Here is a 23,140-nt window from a genome sequence, read left to right as displayed (position 1 = left end):
TTAATTAATGAATAGAAATATCAAAAGATACTTTCATTTCTGGCAATTGTGTATAATGTATAATTTTGTGCATTGAAACGCACAATACCTGAATAAAATAATTCATTTCTTTAACTCTTAAACGGCAGAGTATATCGTTTTTAATTTTGCTTTTCTTTTTCAGTCTGAATCCCGTAGTTTCAGTTTCTTGTCCCTTTTCACAAACTTCTTTTGCCAGCTCAAATTGTGTGACCTGCAAAGTTTTCTCGTATATAAAGCGAGGAAGACGTTTAGACGCAAAGTGCAAACCTGTCTATTGTGAGAAATCTGCTGCTGGTTTGTGTTGGTGTGTCTTTTTTTTTGCATTACGTTTAAAGTGAGGGATGATTGACTGCTGTGAGTCAGGCTAGAGTGCCTTTGACAGGCTCAATGTCTTACTTTCTTTTTTTTATTTCATTTACTTTTTACATAGATGGACCCTCACTCTATATATACACACGATTACACCTGAGCTGCTTCGGCGGGCTGAAACCCTCTCCACATTTCCCCAACGCTTTTTATAATATGAAAAAAAAAAAGTTTCTCCCAAATTCAGCAGGACACATTTTTACGCAAGCTGTCAGGTTCCGCGGGATCTGAAAGTATAATAAATAATAATCCAATGCATCTAGCAGCTATACAGCGCAATGCATGTCTTTCCCTGAATAGCAGTCTTTACAGATATGCAGGGGAATGTGTCACGTATATAAATGCCACATTAATGCAATAAATCTTTCTAATTCACACTTGGAAGAGCTTTTGTGACGGACGAATGTGCAGCATTTTTTTTGCAACACATCAGCGAATTACTGTGCTAAAAACAGTTTCTGCGCTTATAGGTCTGAGGGATGAGTAGTTGCATTGATGTAGACCTCTGTGGAGGCACTAGGATCTCCGTGAACGTTAGTCTGGCCCACACACATCAGTACTGCAGTGAAAGTTAAATAGCTCCTATATAACACACTCCTCTGCAGCCGAGCGCTTCTGAGTAGGCGACTCTCTTCCTCAGCTCAATCCAGAGACTCACTGATGTACATCTGTAATTTACTGTCAGACAAAATGTGTGAAAAGTGCACCATTTAGCCTGTCAATCCCACTTTTACTTCATCTACTGAAAAAAAAATGATATTAGTACCTTGAAGGAGCAGTTCTGGCCCGAAAATGAAAACGTACTAGGCCATCTAGTCATCTATCTAAAATGTAGAGGAGCGTGTTTTTTAATCAAAATCTTTTTGGAGGAATTTATCAATACATCACTTGCTCACCATTGGATCCTCTGCAGTGATTTCTTACAAGCTTTTTACTCCACCAGTTGTTATTTGATAGATTGGAGTCGAGTGGATAACTTGTGGATTACTGTGATGTTTTCATCAGCTATTCAGACTCTCTTTCTGACGGCACCCATTCACTGCACTTTTTTTTTTTTTTTTTTTTTGAAAGAAATTAATATATTTATTCAGCAATATATGTTTAAGTGATACACATACGGCATTTACAAAGAAATTTAAAGGATCATTCACCTTCCAAACAGAGAAGTTAAACACAACACAGAGGGATACAGAACACGGATACCATACATCTATACACTTAATAAAAAAAAACAAACAAAAAAAAACAAAAAACAATAAAATAAAAAATTCAAGCATGCAGTTTTTTGCATCCTTAAATATTAAATATTAAATAAAAGTTATGTATCCCTTTGTGTCGTGTTGTTTTTCTGTTAGGAAGATAACTGAACCTTCATAATAGATATTCTTACATTTATATATATTATATTATTCTTAAAGTGTTACCTTATTGGTAAATCTTGTACAAAAAAATAAAAACAACTGCAGTTTAATTGAGATTAATTGTAATGCTCAATGAAAAAACATGATTTTCGAGAATTGTTAAAAAGGACACGGTATCCGTTTTTGCAAATGAACTCTTCAAGGATCAATGGACACTGAAGACTAGATGAATGATACTGGAACTTCAGCTCAGCATGAAAAGAATGAAAAACTTATTGAAATACATGAATAGACACTACACTGAAATTCCGATAAATAAATGCAGCCTTGGTGAGCATAAGAGGCTTCCTTCAAAAGATTTTCGAAATTTGCCGACCCAAACTTTTGAACTGCGGTGGTTTGATGTGTTTTGACCGCGAAGCGCACAAAAAAGCATCCGCCAAACGAAACGTAAGAAATAACCATACTTTTCAATGCCTCAGGCGTCAAGCTTTCAAGGTAGTCTGGCCACAGTGTGTCTGTCTGTCAAACCGTAAGTGTCTTTAATTGCGCTCTAGTTGTGTTTGACGTGTGGAGGTAGTTCACACATTCAGCTAGCCGACGATGCTCTTCTTTAACACGAAGCAATTAAGATACTATTAGAGAACCTCATTGTGAAAATGGACCCTGATTAAACCATCTTCAGCACTCAGCTCTCATCGTCAAAGACGTTGTCAGCCGTTACACTTTCTCCTGTGTTTTTGCTTATTTTTTTTATGCTGAAGCTCAATGACGTTTGCGCTAGAAAAATATGGTTCACCAACCGAAATGAAAAGATAAACTCACACCGAGCCAGCTGTCTTTCTTCACTTATTTACACCACGCACAGGCTTCAAGGTCACGAAGAAAACAACTTTGTCATTATTATGCAGGTCTGTATATGACATTTATTGGGTTTCTTACCTCCACGGTGAGCTCTTTGTACAACTCCTTGCGACTTTTTAGATCAGTCATTTTTCCCCATTAACTTTGATGCCTGAAAGAAAGATGAGACGGTTCAGCGGGGAAAATATAAGCAGCAGAAACCACTGGGTGGCACTGGTGATCATCTTTTGATGGTCTGCGCCTGCTGCGTTTGGTGCACTGGTTAGGTGCGAGTTTTCAGAGATGTTTTCTCAAAGCAGACTTCACAGCGAGACTCATTTTTGTGACTTTAAATGGAAAGTTTTAGCGAAGCCGCGAGAGTTCACAAACTTAAATTAGACTTTGTGCTTTCTAAAAGTTGATAAAAGCGTCTTTTATTTTGCAAGTTGTATCTGCCAAGGTCGCCGTTTCAAACGAGCAATGTTTAAATATAAAAGCCTCCATGAGCTTGTGAAAAGTGATGTACCAAAATAAATAAAGGGAAGCGATGAAGTGACAAATGCGGACAGTATTTCGCATGTTTTCAAACGACACCGCAAAGGCATGTTTCGAGGGTTAGAAGATATCCGAAAAAATATTTTCTCTTTATAGATTTAATTAGTTTATTATGGGTTTTTGAAAATGACCTTTTATTCAGTGCGTAACACAGCTCTAAGCTCTGAATGAATCTGAAAGTGCGCCGTGTATAAAGTTATTGTTTCTCAAAAGAAAGAATCGATTCTGAATCATTGAAACGAGTCTTTTTCATGTTTATGTCAATATGAAACATTATCATAATGCTCGCCCGCTTGTTGCGCAGGCAGACGTGGGAAATCTTAATTTTCGCATTGGTCTGAATGAAAATGCAGTGTCATTCTTTGCCACTAGGTTAAAGGCTCACAAACACCGCTATAAATTAAATCGGCCAATCATCGGAGGGGTTTGGAAAATTTAATCGTTGAACGAATCGTTTGGAAGTCAATGAACAAATAATGTAAAATTAAACGCATATAATAAGTAAAACTTTTTTGACCTTGCATGGATGTCAACCTTTTGTTTGGGACTCCCAAAAAACAAAAAAATGAACCTTTCATAACCAAATGAAAATTTGCTGAAAATGTACTCGCCATCAGGCCATCTAAAATATGCATGAGCTTGTCTTTTTCGTCAGAACAGATTTGGAGAAATTTAGCGTTACATCACTCTTCAGTATCAGCTGCAGTGAATGGGTGCCGTCAGCATGAGAGCTAGCAAAAAATGCTGAATTTCTCAAAATCTGCTCTGATGGAGAAGCATTTACTGTGCTGGACAAATAAGCCGCATATAAAAATGTCAAAATATACATAAATAAATAAATACTTTTCGATCGAACCTCTCACAAGCACTGTGAGTTTCAAATCATAAAACAACACTTGCTTTTAAAAAAATAAAATAAAATTAAAATAAAAAATCATAAAAACAACATTATATATATATATATATATATATATATAAAATATGTATATATATATATCTGTGTGAAATGTCAGTGGAACATGCATAGTTAATGTGATAAACTAAACCTGTTTACTCTGCAGTGAAGAACTTAAGACCGTAAGATTAGTAACTAAAGATGACTAAAGATTGTGAAGTTAGTTTTAATAAAAGCTGCCAGATGCCTTTTTTTTTTTTTTTTTTTTTTTTACAAATTCAATAGAATTCAGAAAGGGTTAAGTGTGTCTAAAGTGTTTGGTTCACCGATATTGGATATCCCGCTACTGTACAATTAATTAACTCGTTTAAACTTCTTCTTCTTGACTTAGTAGTCAAAAGACAAACACAAACTTCTTCAACAAGAAGTGTCAACAAATCAGACAAAACCTAATTCACACAAATTAACTGTATGAATTAAACAACCTTCTGAATATTAGGCTGCTGTTTAACATTCGTAGTATTTATAAAAATAATAAGAAAATAAAATAACAAAATTATGCATAATTATATGCATATTCAATCTCTGAGAGGATTGGCTGCGCAGTGCTGCGTCTCTATAAAGCCATAGATGGCATAATGCAGTGACAGTGAAATACAGAGTCCTACCTTTGCCAGTTTGACTTTATAACGGCATCAGAAAGGACCCTGCTGGAGGAGGGAGATGCATTCATTATTCTCTGCCGCCCGCCGCTCGCACCTGTTTGTTTTGTTAAACTTTTAAAAGTACGATTCGCCTCTAAGCCGTTTAAAGCAGCGGTTAATGAGAATTAGCTTCCTCGGTCATTGTCTGTCGCTGTTCCTGCTCTGCGCACGCGCACTTCTTAAAGAACGCAACCTCTCCGCGGCAGGGCGCGCACACCTGTAGGGATCTGTTTCTTTACGCGACACGGGAAACTCTGCTGCAAGATTGATGCCGCCGAAATTAATTTTAAATTAAAGAAAGCTCGGTTTCTTTCATTTAAAATTAATTTCAGCGGCATCGTATGTGAGGTCTATTTTGGTGACGGTTCTCCATAATGACCGGCTATAAATTAAATGTTGGATTAATCTGGGTTTCACGATACCTTCATTAGATTAAAGCAGCCTATCCACCTTACTGTTTCTGTAACACGCGGGGCGGCCATTTGTAAATGTTATGTGTCTGATTTCCGGTGTCTCGTTTTGCTGCTTGATATTGCAAACTGGTTTATTTCACCATTACTATTATTTTAATGCATTACCTTAATTATGGACAGTTGCCGGAAGTCTCTCACATTCGCAGAAAAGGCTTAATTCCGCATTGAAAAGTAAGTTGAATAAAATTATTTTTTTTCTAAACCACCATAATAAAATCCACGTTGTGTTTTTTGTATTTACTTTGCACAATGGGATATTTTACCGAACTGCATCAGGCTACTTCAGGCCTAGCATTAATAGGCTATATTGCTTTATTAATTCGTTTTAACAGGTGAGATTACGATATCAGGAGAACAAGTGGCAGTTCTGACACTAAATGCAGAGGAATCAATAATAATAAAAAAAAAAAAAGCAATGAAGAAATCCTTTGATGTTGCAATTCTGTTAATATACCAGTGTGCCTATGTAGCCTACACGCACTTTTCTTGTGGTAGGATATCGAATAATAAAATGCTACTTTAGTGCTTCCTGTATCCTACAAGAACACGTCCAACGGTTACCGTCTACATTCGTGACATTATTAATAATAATGCGAACGACTGGAGGAATGCGCAGCGTGTGCGCATGCGCGGCAGGGCGCGAGACCGTCATCTGAAAAATCTGATGTCATCCAGCCGGCAATATTTTCCTCTCTGTCCTTACGTTCAATTGCAATCATATTCCACCGCAATATAAACAGTGCGTGTAAATAGTGAAAGTGTAGACTGCGCCTGTCGTTTGATTCTGTGTGCATCATGCATCTCAATGGAGCGAGCAGCAGCTGATCTAGACGGCTTGTTTTGCTGGATGAAGGTGGACGCTTAGGACACAACAGGTTATCGGCGTTTATTGTAGGAGAGAAATACGATGTCTGCGAGAGAAAGACTGAAAGAGAAGATGATAAAAGAGAGCGTCACACTGCTGCCATGCTTTTATTTCGTGGAGGTAAGAGACCCGTCTGTTTACATTTGCACGTTTGATTTGACAGGTGACAACTTGCGAGATCAAAGGAGATGGCAGTTCCATTTTAATGCTCAGGACATGTATTTTAAATAGTACGGTCGTAGCTGAATCGATAGACGGAACATTGAAATATTTGGCTATTTGTACGTGGCGATAAAGTGAATCTGAGGGATTGTGGTGCTCGTAATGCTGCTCTTCAAAGCCCGTAAGACTTGATGGAGTTCTCCTTGATCGGTTAGGTGTTCTGCTAAATCCCTTGGGAGAAATGGAACAAAAAAAAAAACGACTGTTGAGACAATGTTCATATTGCAATCATAAGAAAAAGTCTCCTTTTTGTTCTCCATTGAATCTAGGATAAACAGTTAAGTAAAAAAAAAAAAAACTTTATTTGTAAAAAAAAGCAATGAGAAAAGAGAATATTTTGCCATATTTATGTATATATATATATATATATATATATATATATATATATATATATATATATATATATATATATATACAAAGCCTATATATATTTGTGTGTGTGTGTGTGTAATTTTGTAATTATTTTTATTTATTTGTTTTTAATTATGGCTGATTATAAGTTTCAAAACTTTTGACAGTTTATGGCTCTTTTAAAATGCAATTCAAGCACAGTGTGCAAACAAAAAGACTCACCAGCTTTATTATTATTAGCATTAAATTTAAATAATAAAATTAAAAGAAGACATTTTTGTGTGATTGTGTGTGTGTGTGTGTGTGTGTGTGTGTGCTGTCAAGCAATTAATCACAATCGCATCTGAAATAAGTTTTTGTTTACACATGTGTTTACTGCATATATTTGTTATGTACTGTATATATAAAAACACACATTCATGTATATATTTAAGAAAAATATGTATATATTAATTATATTTATTGCATAAATTATATGAATTTAAATATATACATGTGAATATATACTGTATGTGTGTGTATTTATACATAATAAATATACACAGTACACATACATTTATTTTGGATGTGATTAATCACTTGACATGTGCATCCAAGCTTTTTAGTGAGCATTGTATACTTCCATAGACGGCATTTCACACTTTTCTTTCTTAAATATATTATCGGTTTGATATGTACCAACTGGCAGAGAGTGATGTCAGCACTGGGATGCTGTGCTTCTGTCAGCTTTCCTTCTTAGATGTTTGCCCCAGGAGGGCTTCACTGCTCTCCATGCATCATGATGGGGTTAGTGGAATATATGTAGGTCAGTGTGACATAAAGAATTGAGGCAGTGCAGCTTTCATGCGCACATGCATACACCGACACACGTGATCTAGTACTTAGGAGGAAGATCTAAGCATGCATTCATACATTATGCAGGGCTGTGCTGAATTGGACATTTTCATTCATTTATTCATTCCTCCATTTGCTGTTTTTCGGTGAGCTTTGCAAAATTGTTTGCCAAATACCAAAAATGAAAGCCTAGAAGATCAGGATCAGGGTTTGTAAAGAGATATGATGGATGTGCTCAGCAGACGCGGTTGGATTTTGTGCTTCTCGAGATATCGCTTAAGTTTCATCAGGTCAAAGAAACCTCCACGTCTCCTCATGTGGAGCAATGCTCTTATCGTAACGGGTCCTTTACCATCCGGACACCATCTGCACCTGCTGGGATGGTGCCTGTCCCAAATAGATCTGAAAATAGCCAGTAAGTAATGCTATCCTCCCCGTTTAAAGCCATCAATTATTAAGACCCCAGTCACACCTCTTCTTTTCATTTGGGATAATCTTGAAGTCAACATGAAATTACATTCACAGCCTGTTTTAATTCAGCATGACATTATGTATTTCCGATTAACAATGGATATTCAATCAGGAAAAAGAATGGACTTGGATCAAACGACCTTCATTATTCTTCATATACACTGTAAAAACACTGTTTTTAATTGGTCTACTTCAGGATTTCACATTTTATTTACTTGCTGATTCTTTGGAATTATTTTGAAGTTTACTAGCAATTTCTGAGTAAAAAATGTTTCAACAATTGTGTGTGTGTGTGTGTGTGTGTGTTAACATAACTGCAAACCGATACCATCAACATACCATTACGCCTTTATAAAGGCACAGAAAAATGTTCACTGAGAATCTTTCAAACAGAATTGCAACAATCATCTGATGTAAAACTTCTAATCTGCTGTTAAAGCAAGCAGGCTTTGGTTGGGTTGTGATTCTCTTTGATGCTCATGGTGATGGTCGGCTGCTTTGTAAATATCTTACGGTTTGTCCCAAGTGCCGGCGCTTTGGAAGAAAATATGGGTCAGTGTTATCAGCCGGCCAAAGCGCAACTCTGCAGAATCAGCACAGAACGGCAGCTGCGTGCTGTATTCATCTGCATGTCAAATGCCCGCAAACTGACCCAACCGCTCTACTGTAAAAACGTCCGAGAGCTCTTAATTACTGGCTTAGAGTGATGAACACGACAAAACAATCTGTCATAAAGAATATGAAGAGTTTATTTGCAAAAAAACAATGTCTAATGTGTTCAATGTGTATTATTGCGCTAGTTAGCTGTTTTTTGAAGTTCATTTGTAACCTAGTCAAAATAACCCAAATGCAGTTTGATTGAGATTAATTGAAATGCATAATGAAAAAAACCTGACTTTTGAGAATCGCTTTTGTAAATATATAAACTTATAAAAGTAAAAAACAGAGTAGGGCTTACTTGGACAAAAGCTTAGAAACATGCACATCATGCACGCTTTTTTCTAAACCCCTAACTGAAAGTCCTAATTGAACTATGGCCTAATCCTGGCTTAGGCGAAGCTCTGTCTATGAAACCAGGCCATAGACCTTTAGATATCACCTCATAAGCATCACCTGGACTTATAATATGGCTTTCGTATACGTAGGATTTTATTTATCTTCTGACTACTGGCTGGCTGGCTGACTGTATGTACATTCCCACAGGGACCCGTTAATTCTTTGAAAATGTTTGTTCAAGAGTTATGTGATGTTTTGTCCTCTCTTACAGCTTCCCCTCCTGGTCTCTTCTATGGTCAGTGTGTATTTTTTGGAGTGGACGGACATTTTCAAACCGGTCCGCTGGGGTTTCAGCTGTCACGACCGCAGTCTGAGTCTGCCTTATATTGAACCCACTCATGAGGTCATTCCCTTCCTCATGCTCCTCAGCCTCGCTTTCGCAGCTCCTGCCATCACGGTCAGTCTAACTCTGTACCTCTACACACACGTACGCGTAATGCACTTCTGCTTTGGGATACTGTATATTGGATGGAACACAAACCCCTGACCTCCTGCTGAAGTTGCCTGCATTATTGTGATTCATCCGAGCCTTATGAGTACCTGGAGTAACATTTCTGTCAAACAATTATTGCAATAATACAAGTCTTGCAGTGGCAGAGTTTTGGCTGGCGGTATAGAGTCTGGTCCACTCTGCATCTAATTCTAGCCAGGAAACATTCACATAAGATAGAAAATAATATGACATTGTCAGAAAAATGTGCACATTCTTCCCAATAAGGTTATATTCTATGTCCCAGATTTTAGTTATTGTTTCAACGCTTTTGTGTATATCGTGTACCTACGGAAAATGAAAAGTTGTGATTTTCTTGGCCGATATTGAGCAGTGAGAGAGTAGTCAAGTTTTAAATAGGAAAAATATGGAAACACTTTTTTCATTTTTGAAGGCAATGCTACTGGTCTAATTGGATGCAATGATCTATGCTAAGCTATGCTAAAAAGTAATATCGTCAGACCTGGAGATCGGCCGAATAGATTCCAAAGCGGTAAGACTCAACTTATAACCTCTGGGGAGTTATTTGGAGATTGAGCCTATATCCAAAAAAATGGAGTGATCCTTTAACTTGTGGGAACGTGATATTATGTCGTGGCCATCATTTTTGTCGAGGTAACAACGTTCTTATATCGTGACCTTGAGATGCTATGTTGAAGGAACTACATCCATTTCTCATAGCCACAACTTCTTATGTTGATGGAAAGACATATTTTTATTGTAACCTCGGATTTAGAATTAATGTGGAAAGTGTGTATATATTGAAGGGGTTAATTTTTAGAACAAATGTGATGAGGAATTAAAATAATGTAATTCACTTTGTAAAAATAATGTTATACGTAACTATATAACTACATTATTGATTAAAAATAGCTTTGAACTATGTTTATTTTGGGTAATGATTATGTAACATTGTTATCTAATTTAGTGCATAATAAGCAAGGCTTCTGCCTACACCGGTGTTTATTTACGTGGTTATTTATTTGTGGAAAGTGACCGAAATAAAATTCTCGGAATGAAATTATATACTACCTAATATATACTAAACATATTACCATTCAAAATGGTTATTTTAGTTTGCACTAGCTTCATGCATTGTGTGATCACATTTGAAAAGTCCAGGTTAGCTGAACTTCGGTGAAGGGTTACTCCACCCCGAAATGAAAATTTAGTTATTAATCACCCGTTAAGGTTTTGTTCGTCTTCAGAACACAAATAAGTCAAATAATTGACTGCCGAGAGACTCACAAAGTCAGGCGTAAAATAGTCCATCTGCCATCGGTGATTCAATCTGTGTTTTCTGAAGCTATGAGAATACTCTTTTTACGTAAAAGAATATAAAAATAAGTTTTTGCTCAATATTTCCTCTCCTCTGTCTCACCGAATCACCATTGTGCCAAAATATCCAAAAAGTATTCTCGTCGCCTCATAAAATACAGATGGCAGATGGATTATTTTTGAGGATTGATGGACTCTTTTTTTCTGGACCTTGTAAAAACAGTGTTTATTACTTGGCTGTGAATGCGTTTTCATCCAAAATATCTTTAATTGCGTTCCAAAGACAAACTAAGCTTTTGTTGATTTGAAACGACAAGGGGGTATGGGGGGGCATTTGTGGTTAAAAAACTATATAAATTGGCATTTTTCATAGAAAATGGCCAATTGTTTCGCTAGACCTTTAATCCTCGACTTTGATCGTGTAGAGCCCTTTGAAAAACCGAGTTTTGGAACAATAGAGTGCGTAAACATTAATCCAAATCATTTCTAACAAGACAGTCTCTAAGAGCCATTGTACAGAAAACGAAAATGCATTTTAACTTTCTAATCATTTCGCAGACAAGCTGCAAAGCTAAAAGTGGAACATACTTTTGAAACTTCAATGACAGGAATGTTGTTCGAGAATGTCTTACTTGTAGAAATGTATAGAGTTAGCCTGTGGTCTGTTATCACAGCTGACGCAAACCAGCTTGCCTCATCTGAAACACTACAGAAAAGAAAGTTGACGCACGAATAGCTCAAATACCCCAAATACCCAGTTTTTGCTCACACTACTCCATAGGCAGTGATCTGCCAGATAGCATCTTTCTCTCCTCGACTTTATAACACCTTCGGTGCATCACGACGCTGCCGGCCCTCCGAGGATGCCCTAATGACACACTGAATTTGCTTTTCTCATCTTCTACCTAGTAAGGTTTCCTCCGGTTAACTGCCAGTCCCGGAGCAGATTTTGCTTTAGGCTTTACTGGGGAATTATGATAGTTCGGTTTGTTCACTCGTATGGAAAAAAAGATTATTTCACACTCAAATTCATGTTGAGTTCTTAGGGCAGATTACGCTGTTGTCTCCGAAATGACAGGATGGTTAAATGGTTTCGCAAACACTAATGAGCACTCGGCGGTAATGAGTTAGTTGTGGTCCTCGTCTCTCTGATCCACTGAATTTATTCGTAGATGATAGTTACTCTGTTCTGGAGAAGAAATAAACAGAATGAGATCATCTTCGCACTTTTTTTAGGGCGATTTTCGAAAAACTCCACAGGCATTTTTATATTAAGGTCATAAACATTTATCAAGCATGTCATTGCGTTTACTTTTACGTTTTTTTTCACATGAGCACTTAAAATCTATCTTTAGGCAAAGAAACATTTATATTAAATTGGATATGTCATATTAACAAAACCAAAGCAATAACAGCAATAGATAAACTCTCTAGTAAAATAGCATATGAATACACCCAGAAGAAAACTTTATTGGCTTTTATTGTTCTTTTACATATGAGGTATATTTTGAATTAAAGCATCACTTTAAGAATTCATTGGAAGTGATTCTGCATCTTTAAAATTGGCCTTAAAAGGTCTTGTAATAAAGTGGAAAATCTTAAATTAATAAAACCATTGCAATCAATGTTGCATGTAGATTTGAAAAATATCTATTTTTAAAATAATAAGAAGAAAGTTATTTCTATATTCTAGTTAGGCCTTTTTGTAAAATTAAAAAAATAATTGTCAGTTTTCTTTTACATTTTATTTGATTTAATCTTAAAAATAGAAAATGCATTTTTCATTTTACTTTCATAAAGCTTGAGTATAGAGCAATAAAATAAAAATTGATAGATGATCTGGCCTTGGGAGAATTGCATGAGTTCATATTGAAATCTCTTCAAATCTGAGATTTTTCCTACAGAACTGATGATGAATGACTAAAATGCCTAGCCGTTACAAAGACACCCAGTGTACTTTTCTCTGCAGCATGTGAGCACCATGCTAGCAATTTTAGGTAATTAAATAATTCAGTTTGAGTTTCAGACATCGAGAGCCCTGACCACGTTTGCATCTTATCCCAACATGTTCGGCTGCATAAAAATGCATGGTAATGTGTTTCTAAAAACACATTTTAGTTGTCAGGTGATGACAGTCATTAAAAATGACCCACTCCATCCTTTCTTTAGCCTGTTTTTGGGTTACAATCTGTTTACCTACGTAGTCCAGATTTAGCATCAGGCAGGAAGTGACTGCAGGCGATGGGGCGTCCTGTGGTTCCTCCAGGTGTCCTGACACAATATGAGTGTCTGAGAGGCCGAGATGGTCAGATGGGATGGGACGGTGGGATCTGCGGGCTTCCTGGAATCTGATTCAGGTCACGGTGTGGCACATGGTCTTGCCAATGTTTAGATTGTATCCTTAGCGCCTCCCCCACCAGGCCAGAGTATAGAGCACAGCTGAAATCAATCCCATGATCCCACTGGGATTTAAACTCCTCACCTGGTGACCTATACAATATAGAAGAAAAGATTGCGCACTGTCGAGTGTGTGTGGCCTATATGGAGCTAAAGACAAAAAACAGCCAGTGCAAAGCCAGTCTCACGTAACTAGACATTTCTCTTGTGGCACACTAAACCCTAATGTTACAATGTCTAAATGATGTGAAGATACACAGAAGAAACATATATATTAAAGAATTATACATAATTAAATCATACTTATATATATATAGTATAGTATAGTATATATATATATATATAGTAATAGTAAATAGTATTTTACTGATTTATCTAAAATATGTTTTTCATTATTTAATGTCATAATTATAATTAATATGTATTTATTGTTAATTATTTAATACAGTAATTATACTAATTATATTTTAATTATTTAATATAGTAGTGTGTGTGTATAATTTATTTTAATTTAATATGTTATTCTATTATTTAATATATTAATTATTTTACTGTTTACTTACTGTTTTATTTATTTTAATTTATTTATATATATATATAGTGTGTGTGTATATATATATATATATATATATATATATATATATATATATATATATATATATACATACACACACAAATATACACACACAAATAACATATTCTAATTAAATTATAATTTTTTTATTATTTAATATAGTATTATACTTTAATTATATATAATTGCTATATTATAAATAATATTTAACAGTTATTTAAACATATAACGACTAATATATAGATATTAAATATGTAGTTTACATAAGTATTCTAAATAAATCTATTTTAAATTAAAAACCTAACTCCTACGGTGGTGAATGTTACAAACCTGGATTGAAGGGACCAAGGATTCAAACAAGGTTTTACAAAGCTTGTGACCAGTTGAGCTGAAATGATTCATCTCCATGAAAGCAGCACTTCACAGCCTGCTGTTTGTGCAGAAGTCAGTGGGTGCATGATTTTCAGAAGACAGGGAGGTGAAACGCCGAGGACAGATCTGGAGCAGATTAAGGATGGATGTGTCTTTGATGAACACTGACAGCCCTGCTTAAGATGGGCATTAATACATAAGTGTGCGATGATCAAAACGGCCGCTCTCTCAGCCCAAGTGAGAGCTGATTGCATTATGGCTCATCAAAACTGTGCATTTACAAGTAGACAAGGACATTACGGCCGTTCTGTTTGAAGGTATCTGCAGTTTCACTTCAGAGTTTTTGTGTTTGGTGTCACGGTAAAAAGAACCTCCTGAAGAGTTAGTATGAGACCGTTGAGTGCAATCCGAGAAGAGAGATATCCTGAACATTTGATCCACTTCCGCCTCTGACCCGGTGTGTTCGTGTCTACAGATCATGATAGGAGAGGGGATTCTGTTCTGCTGTCTGTCCCGAGCGCAGTCCAGAGGAGGAGCTGAAGCCGATATCAACGCCGCGGGCTGCAACTTTAACTCTTTCGTCCGGCGAGGTGTCAGGTTTGTGGGTAGGTCACATTTCTCGTAGATGTCTTTCATTCACTCCAGATATGCATTTTACCAAGTATCCCTTTTTTTTTTTTACCAGAATTCTGTGGAATGATTTAAAAAATGTATTAAATGTATTATACATTTGTATTAAAGTAATAATTAAGACAAAAATCTAAATTCTGTAAATTATGTACCCTTGTGTAATTATTATGTTTACTTTTATAGACCTTTTTCCTGAGTCTTTATTAGGAGCCCATTAAAATAGGGTCATCTACACACTCTGAGGAGAGAGACGCTGTAAAGTGATGGGGCTATGGAGCCATGTGCTTTTTTAAAACATGTTAAGAGACATTAGATTATCAACTCCAATTTGACTAGAAACACCATTAATCATAAATCCCCTGAAACACATATTAATCACTAAACCCATAAAAGCTTTGTTCATCTTCGGGACACAATTTAAGATATTTTGGATGAAAACCGCGAGGCTGTTCCATTGACTGTTAAAGTAATAAACACTCTCAAGGACCAGAAAAGTATGAAACACATAGACAAAATAGTCCATATGTGGATCAATCTGTATTTTAAGAAGCGACAAGAACACTTTTTGTATGCAAAGAAAATCAAAATAACAACCTTTTTCTAAACATTTAAACTCCTCTGTAATATATGCTGGGTACAAAATACATACCCTCTTCTGTGTTTATTATTCACTTTGACCTTACCATGTTTTGCTTAGGTGATTTTCTTTAATTGCTAATGTGACCTTTTTACACCACAGACTGAACAAAACTAGGCGTTGCTTGGTAATCGGTTAACCTACATTGGATTATCTTGTTTAATTAAATTTAACAGCTATTCAACTTAATTCATTATGTGTCTTTCTATCAAAGCTATCTGACATTATCAAGATGAATTAGTTCTATTTTGTGTCGTATTTTCTTACCATTTTCTAAACTATAGCGATCAGCGAATAAACTGTGATTGAAGTTAAAAATTGTTGAAGGTGTCTGAATAAATTTTGGTTTGACTTCCCTTGTAAAGCTTTCACACAAAACACAGATTAATATCAACCCAATATCACAGCAATTTGTACGCTTTCAACAAGGTGGCTAATTCATATAAATTCGAAATTGTGTGTATTTTATAAGGACTTAAGATAAAGAATCGAACTTCACAGAAATTATAAAAAAAATAAAAAAACGTACGAGTGAGGTTGTGTGCATTCGTTCAAATTATCCACCTCATAAAATACGTACAAATTGGTAGCATTGGTAATATCCTCTAATATATTATTTATCAGCTTGAAGAAATACCAGTACGTCACATTCGGTGTCTTTTTCCCTTCAGGCGTTCATGTGTTTGGCTTATGCGCCACAGCTTTGATTACCGACATCATCCAGTTGTCGACAGGTTACCCCGCCCCCTACTTCCTGACTGTCTGCAAGCCCAACTACACTCACCTCAATACCTCCTGTGATGAAAGTTTCTTCATCCTAGAGGACATCTGCTCAGGATCTGACGCCGCTGTCATCAACGCCGGCAGGTACGGCTCTGATTCGTGGGGAACGGAGACCTAGATCTGTGCTGGATTAACTTTGCCACAGTCATCTGAAACGTAGATTATCTTAACACCCTCTGATACAAACGAGTTGATAAAAAATCTTTAAATATTACTCAAGTGTGAACTCCTGATACTCAGGGATTCATAGGAACGAAACAGACACAAAAGCCTGCAAGAATCAGAGCCAAGCCTCAGTGCAGCCTAAGAATAGAGGCTGTAGATTAAAGGAATAGCTTTTGATGTACTTTTTAACAAGGTTGGTTTTCAAGGGAACAGATGAGGCTGTGGACCATCTCTTCACTAGTGTAGATTCACTAAATAATGAAGTACTGAAGTGGCTTATGAATTTCTAAGCATACAGTACACTGACACAAATACCGTTTACCCCGTTTATAACTCCAGCTCTGTCTGGAGAGATTCGCTGTTCTGATGATTTGGGATCTCGCTATCAGACTGAGTTGGACGTGTTGTAGACCAGCAAGTATAATGCCTCAAGTTCTGAAAGTTTAAATAATGTGGAGGTACATCGCATCGAATCTTTTCTATTCTTTAGACTCTTTTATTTACTGTATGTCAGATATAATATAGTATATTACATTGTAGCAGAGCTTTTTGCGATGGTTTTCTGCTTAAGAGGAGACTTGATTAGGGATGTACAAAAATTATTTCCTTGAAATTGTAATTGCGATTATTAATTACGATAATCTCAATTTACATTGAGTGATGTTTATATCATTGCTTAAAGCAACAGTGTGCCATATTTAGCTAAAATCAGCTGGATCACTTTTCTATAGTATTAAGCCTCAAATGTGAACTATACATCAGATTGGGTTCTTAAAATTGGGTAAATAAAAAAGCAAAAATACGCATAGTACACTAAAACACACTATTTCAACACAATATACATGATAATCAAAACCAAACAGATTTTTTTTGGCGAAGTATCTGAGATAATAGCTTTAAAGGTATAACCCTATTCTGAAAAGAGGGCGAGGAGGAGCAGCTTATTTGCATTTAAAGAGACATGCACAAAAACAGCCTTTTTTCAAAATAATAAATGATCTGTAGGGTATTTTAAACAGAAACTTTACAAATGCATTCTGGGTATACTTGAGACATATATTACGTATTGTACAAAGGGGCATAATAGGTCTCCTTTAAATCATATCTATGATCTAGAATAGCAGTGCACTACAAACCAATCCCTTTCAATCCTAGAAACTGCAAAGATGCACTAAAACCACCTTTAACACCCTAGCAACCACATGCAATAAATACCAACCATACAGCAACACACAAGAAACCACCCCTAACACTTTATAGCATCCGCATATAAAAGTGATATGACAATATGCATCTAGAAGAGAGGTGCTGAGGTGATACATTTCAAATGCGTCTTCTGCATTTTTTTTCATTTGATGACAGAGTTGATCGCAATTGCTTTTATTTATTTCAGAAAATCCTTCCCATCACAGCATGCTACGCTGGCATCCTTTGCTGCCGTGTATATCTCGGTGAGTAAAAATCAGTAATTCAAAAGCATTCACACACTTTGATTTCACTGTGTTGTTAAGAGACCTATAAAAAAAATGGAGCTGCACTCTTGTCACCTTCTGTTCAAAACTGACCCTGATGTGTGGATAAAAGGACAACAGCTCTCCACTGTAATTTGTGCAGCAACATCCAGATGCCTTCATGCAGTTTAGTGGAGCTTGTCAAAGTAGCGAAATGGAGTGTGTGTGTGTGTGTTAATGTGTATGTAATCCATTCTAGTACATTGGAGTCTTTACATTTTTCTCTTTTTTATTTGTTGTCATTAACTATGTGCACATTATATAAGCTACCAAAATATAGATTTTCGTAAGAATTTATAAGTTGTGCATTCTGGATGTCCTAAGAGTGTGGGTTTACATGCACAGTCTGACGCCACTTGTACATAGAGCTAAAAATGTGTATACAATTTACTTTACTAGTAAGTGGCAGGTTAGTTCATGTATGTCTCTTTAAGTTATAATATCAAACCCAGAGAAAAACTTGATTTTCTTTTCTAACTTGAGCTCCTTTCTGAAACGCAGTTGATTCATTATATAAAACAAAGAATCTGCTATTTGTAATGAGCTGATACAGTCAATGTGCTTTTGCTCAAAGCACTTATGAATATCACTTATAAAACAGCACAGTTTAAGCTGTTGAAATGATCTTACACGTTGTCATCTTATGTATAGTGAGTCTAATAATCTTGAGTCAGTGGATGGTGACTCATGTCTCTGGGAACTGTACCAACCATCTCACGACTCTGGGGTTTACCAAGTCTCAAAATGTGCTTCAGTGGTGTAGCGATAATGATACCCTCAATCAGCTGAATTAAGTTTCCTGTGGTTAATTAATTTTGGTTTGAAGATTGTTATAATTCTCAAAGTGTGTGTGGATTTTTTTCAGTACAAATGTTATGGTTCTGGCTCGCTACCTGATTCTGCTTTGGCTTGGAAACATCTCTTGATAGTCTTTTTCTTCTGCAGATGTACTTCAACAGCACGCTGACAGACTCATCCAAACTGCTGAAGCCTCTTCTGGTGTTCTCCTTCATCATCTCTGCTATTATATGTGGACTAACCCGCATTATTCAGCACAAGAACCACGCCATTGATGTTTACCTGGGCTTCCTGCTAGGAGGGGGCATCGCTGTTTATCTAGTGAGATAAATATAAACAGATTATCATATATTTAATCGCATTTTAAAGACATTTCACAAGACAAAGTGTCTTGGAAAGGCAATTTACTTGTATGTCTACAACATAAAACATGGATATCAAGATTTAATTAAATAGGACATGTTCCTGAATCAGACATTTGTTGGTTATAGAACAACATTCCCTTCCAACAATCATAAGCCAAGTTCCACCACTGCCCTAAAATCAAAGGGAATCAGACATTTTTTTTCATGCTTCAAACTCCAGCCCTAAGCCTAACCCTAAAATCGGACCAAAAAGGTAATTGTAGTTTTTTCATGTAATTATAATTATTTTCACGCTCCAAACTCAAGCACTTAGCCGAACCCATAAGTTGTACCAGGACCAAAAAAAAGGTTGATCCAGGAACGTTTCCCACTCAAGTAAATTGTGTTACCCAAACCCTTATTTTTAAACATGTTAGAAAATACTACTGAAATACTGTGTTTTTTTCCATCCAGGGTTTGTTTGCTGTAGGAAACTTCCAACCGAGCAAGGAGAAACAATCAAGTCATCTTCACATTCGCGATTCTCATCGAACTATGGCTGACCTTTGCCAGCAAGGTCACCACCTACCAGCCAAGAGCTGCAGCGATGGCCTCTCATCTTCCTGCTCTGAGGGCATCTTGCATCGCAGCACCCAACACCACCAGGCTGGATCTCTTAGCAGCTTGAAAAGACCAAGTGGAGATGTGGAGGTCATCACCCGCAGTCCTCCACACAAAGAGAACATGGTGACCTTCAACACCTTGCCAAGAGTGCATACGCCTGCCATGGATGAATCTGCTTTCCGCAATGCCACCATCCACACCTCCTCTGTAGACTCCAGTCGATCGAAGCAGCTGCTGATGCAATGGAAGAGTAAGAATGAAAACCATAAACACTCCCTGCATGCCATGGAAGGCGGACCAGGACAGTCCCCTCCAAACAGCATGGATGTCCGTTGCAATTCTGAACCCTCAGCTGTTGGAATCAATGGCGAACATCAAGGACCTGGAACCCCATACCTAAAAATGGCAACTGGAAGTTCAACACTACCTAACAACCCCAGTGGAATTGCTGGTGGTACTCGGATACCCATGCAGTCTAGGCCTGGTTCCTCACAGCTGGTGCACATCCCAGAGGAGACACAGGAGAACATGGGTGGTTTGCCAAATACCAGTAACGCCCGTGACAAATGGCTTAAAAGCATGGAGAGGACTGGGGAGAAGGGTGGGGAGGTACCGGTGGTTAGGACTAACTCCAATGGCCAGCCGCGCATTATGCAGGTCATTGCAATGTCCAAGCAGCAAGGTCTCCTGCAGGGGAGCTCTCCCAGTTCTGAGAGCAGCAGCCACACAAGCTCCACTGCTCCTCTGCAGCGCTACAAGAGCCTAACTGAGGAGTCTGGAGGTCAAGGCAGCACTGGAGCCATCATTCGGGTGGAAGCCCATCCGGAGAACGGCCGACCCCTGGTGCACGCGCACTCCACGGATGGAAGTGGCTCCTGGACGTGGAAGTCCCAAAGCAGCTTCAGGCAGTCATTTGAGCTCAATGACTTGAATCGAGACTCTGAGAGTTCAGAATCCGTGAGGGATGGGAACAGTTCTACAGATAGGAAGAAAAATGGCCCCAATGCTCCTAAAGTCGTCGCAGTGCCAACTGTCCCTGCTTTATCTGCAACAGCTAGTGACCACCATCCCAACCAGACCATTTCCACCATTCGGGTCACTCCCATGGAAATGACTGAATCTGGTCCTGAGAGTCGCGATTCGAGCTTGCGCAGAAAAACTAGGATCCTTATTCCTGAAAGAGGAAACAGTCCAGACAATACCAGGAATATTTTTTACAAGGGAACATCCACCACCCCAGTTTTCAAAGAGTAATCAGTAATTATCTTGACACAAACAGAAAAAATGAAATAACCAGAAGACGTTTGGTGTTGTGTAGACACATGTGCTAGATTTTACACATCTTCAATGGCATCACCTGTTATGCATGAGACGATTCACTGATGATTCACGATATGGCAGCAACAAAAGCACAAAATCCAGGTTTGGTCAGAACTTTGTTTACTTTTGCGATAACAACATTGTAAACAAATGACAGTATATCATAAGGAAACAGTCTTACCTTTAGTGAAACACTGTGAAGCTGGAACTGTGACTGTGCCAAGATTGAACTGCAACACTGTATTAAAGTATTTAACATCTCAGATATCTTAAAAGATTTTCCATATAGTCATACTTTCACTGATAACTATGCTAGCTGAAACTCTTATTTTTGTATTCTGTATATAACTTTTAAACTTGGTGCTGGCCAATTCTGAGAACGATATGTAAAAACAAAAAGTTAAGAAAAAAATGTGCAGTGCACTCTTCGGAAAGCTGTCATTTGAAATTTCTTATGACCATAAGTGCTTAGAAAATTCTCTGTAGCAAATGATAGTCATAAAACGACATGCACTTCACGTTTACTACTTGCAATACAAATACTTTACATACTGTATGTACTGTATCTGTAGAAATTTGCACGTAAAAATACACATTTGTGTATATTTTATTAGACACATAATATTGTATATATCAGTGTCTATCCAAAAGAGAGAAAAAAAAGAATACATTTTACGTACAAATACCAATGAATAGCCTATTAATGAGATTTATTACTTCCATTTAAAACTACTATTGTGAGAAAACACATTATTTCACCTAATATCAATCTTCCACTCTTTCCTCAAATGTATATTTGCATAAAATAATTAATTTTACTTCAAATAATTCTGATTTTATGTCATACTTGTTTTAAGGTCAGCAGCATCAGTAGCAAAAAAATATATTCCACGTTGATTTTCTAACTGTGGTTATTCCACTGTGAGCTTTTTAGGCCAAAACTGTCATATTAAATGTTTTTTACTGTATACACTTGTGTAGCCGAACACTAACAAAAAGAATTACAAATTAAATGGCTTTACTGTTCACAAAGAGATTTGCAATGAGCGTGAAGTGGCTCATTAAATCTAGTGTCATATTCGCTGTTAAAACTACAGCAGTGACATTTAATTCCATGATAATTTACTGTGTAACTTTTTATAAACTGTAAATTAATGTGCCAAAGGGTATTTTAAAGGAAAGATTCAGTTTTGAAACATTTCTATAGAAGTCTGTATTCTTATATACCACAAACTCTTTCAGCACAGCTGTAGCCAGTGCATGGTAGTTTGATATTTCACACTTGTTTTTTGGTTTTCTTTTCGTAAATTATGCATTTGTGTAGCAGCTGAGTATGTGATTATTTATACTGAATATAAATGACTTGTCGACAATCTTTATAGATAAAGTCACACCAGAATACACCGTATGTTATCTCTAACATGTCAAGAGATTGTTTGGATACCCGTTAATGTGCGCTAACGATTTTAGAAATGCATTAAGCATGCTGATAGCAGTTTGTGTTTTCTGAGGAACATTTTTCTCTGTAGCGCTCTGTGTGACTGTCATCGACACAGTGACGTGAGGTTCGGTCTGGATAGGAATGAATCCAGTCGAACCTGTTGCGGTGATGTTACGTGTTAATGTTGCAGCGACCGGACAGAAAAATAACGTCAAACTTCGTTAATGTATGTCACCTTTGAGAATACAAACAGTTTGTTTCTATCGTTACATGGTTCTGTTTTACTCCAGTAAGAGGGTAGATGAAGAAAAACTGTGCTGTATCAGTGTTTGAATAAACATTTGCCATTTAGAACGGCTGAGTCTCTTTAATAATGAATTGGCTGCGCATTTGTAGTGGCACTTTTCACAAATGAGGCACAGAATACACATTGAAACTCTTTTAAAAATGTCAAATTAATTATTACAAGGTGTTTAATCTAATTATGTAATTGTAATCATTTTTAACAACAATATTAACTAAACAATCAAGTAATAAATCAAGTAATATATATATATATATATATATATATATATATATATATATATATATCACCTTGGAATTATTCAAAATTCATTTATTCACATATTATGTAACATCTTATTTACATTATATGATGTTTCTTTTGTAAGCTGTGTAAAAGGTCCTTTGGCCCTGAGTTATATTCAAGTCTATGGAATGCAAATATTTTAAAGCTCAAAAACTGTTTAGAATGCAGAT

At 36.7% G+C, this 23,140-nt stretch overlaps 2 protein-coding genes across 3 annotated transcripts in view; one reads left to right on the top strand and one right to left on the bottom strand.

Moving 5' to 3' along the window:
• Window positions 1–4,912, bottom strand: part of plppr5b (phospholipid phosphatase related 5b) — a 46,884-nt gene extending 41,972 nt beyond the window's left edge. Inside the window, exons 1-2 of the mRNA XM_043225668.1 lie at window positions 4,710–4,912; window positions 2,691–2,763 (exon numbers count right to left, since the gene is read on the bottom strand). Coding sequence (XP_043081603.1) covers window positions 2,691–2,741 — 51 coding nt within the window. The 5' untranslated portion in view covers window positions 2,742–2,763; window positions 4,710–4,912. The remainder of the gene's footprint in view (window positions 1–2,690; window positions 2,764–4,709) is intronic.
• A 926-nt stretch (window positions 4,913–5,838) lies between these two features.
• LOC122329406 (2-lysophosphatidate phosphatase PLPPR4) lies at window positions 5,839–22,732 on the top strand. 2 transcript variants are annotated; one of them, XM_043225606.1, is made up of 7 exons: window positions 5,840–6,203; window positions 9,229–9,414; window positions 14,604–14,733; window positions 16,067–16,262; window positions 17,737–17,794; window positions 18,800–18,973; window positions 19,471–22,732. In XM_043225606.1, the coding sequence occupies exons 1-7, from the start codon at window positions 6,126–6,128 to the stop codon at window positions 20,872–20,874; spliced, it is 2,226 nt and encodes a 741-aa protein (XP_043081541.1). In that variant the 5' UTR covers window positions 5,840–6,125; the 3' UTR covers window positions 20,875–22,732. The 2 variants fall into 2 exon arrangements, with proteins under 2 accessions (XP_043081543.1, XP_043081541.1); XM_043225608.1 differs by lacking the exon at window positions 9,229–9,414 and having other exon boundaries at window positions 5,839–6,203.
• Window positions 22,733–23,140: the final 408 nt, after the last annotated feature.

This window comes from Puntigrus tetrazona, chromosome 24, assembly GCF_018831695.1.
Source record: "Puntigrus tetrazona isolate hp1 chromosome 24, ASM1883169v1, whole genome shotgun sequence".
In the NCBI taxonomy this organism is placed as follows: domain Eukaryota; kingdom Metazoa; phylum Chordata; class Actinopteri; order Cypriniformes; family Cyprinidae; genus Puntigrus; species Puntigrus tetrazona.
Note: the sequence above shows the minus strand (reverse complement) of the source record. Positions and strands in the feature narration are given on the sequence as shown.

What these genes read in the sequence shown, in the direction of transcription:
- LOC122329406 (XM_043225606.1), top strand. Translation starts at nt 6,126, where the DNA reads ATGTCTGCGAGAGAAAGACTGAAAGAGAAGATGATAAAAGAGAGCGTC. An exon ending in TCGCAGCTCCTGCCATCACG is followed by an intron (nt 9,415 to 14,603) that starts GTCAGTCTAACT and finishes TCGTGTCTACAG; the next exon opens with ATCATGATAGGAGAGGGGAT. An exon ending in GCTGTCATCAACGCCGGCAG is followed by an intron (nt 16,263 to 17,736) that starts GTACGGCTCTGA and finishes TATTTATTTCAG; the next exon opens with AAAATCCTTCCCATCACAGC.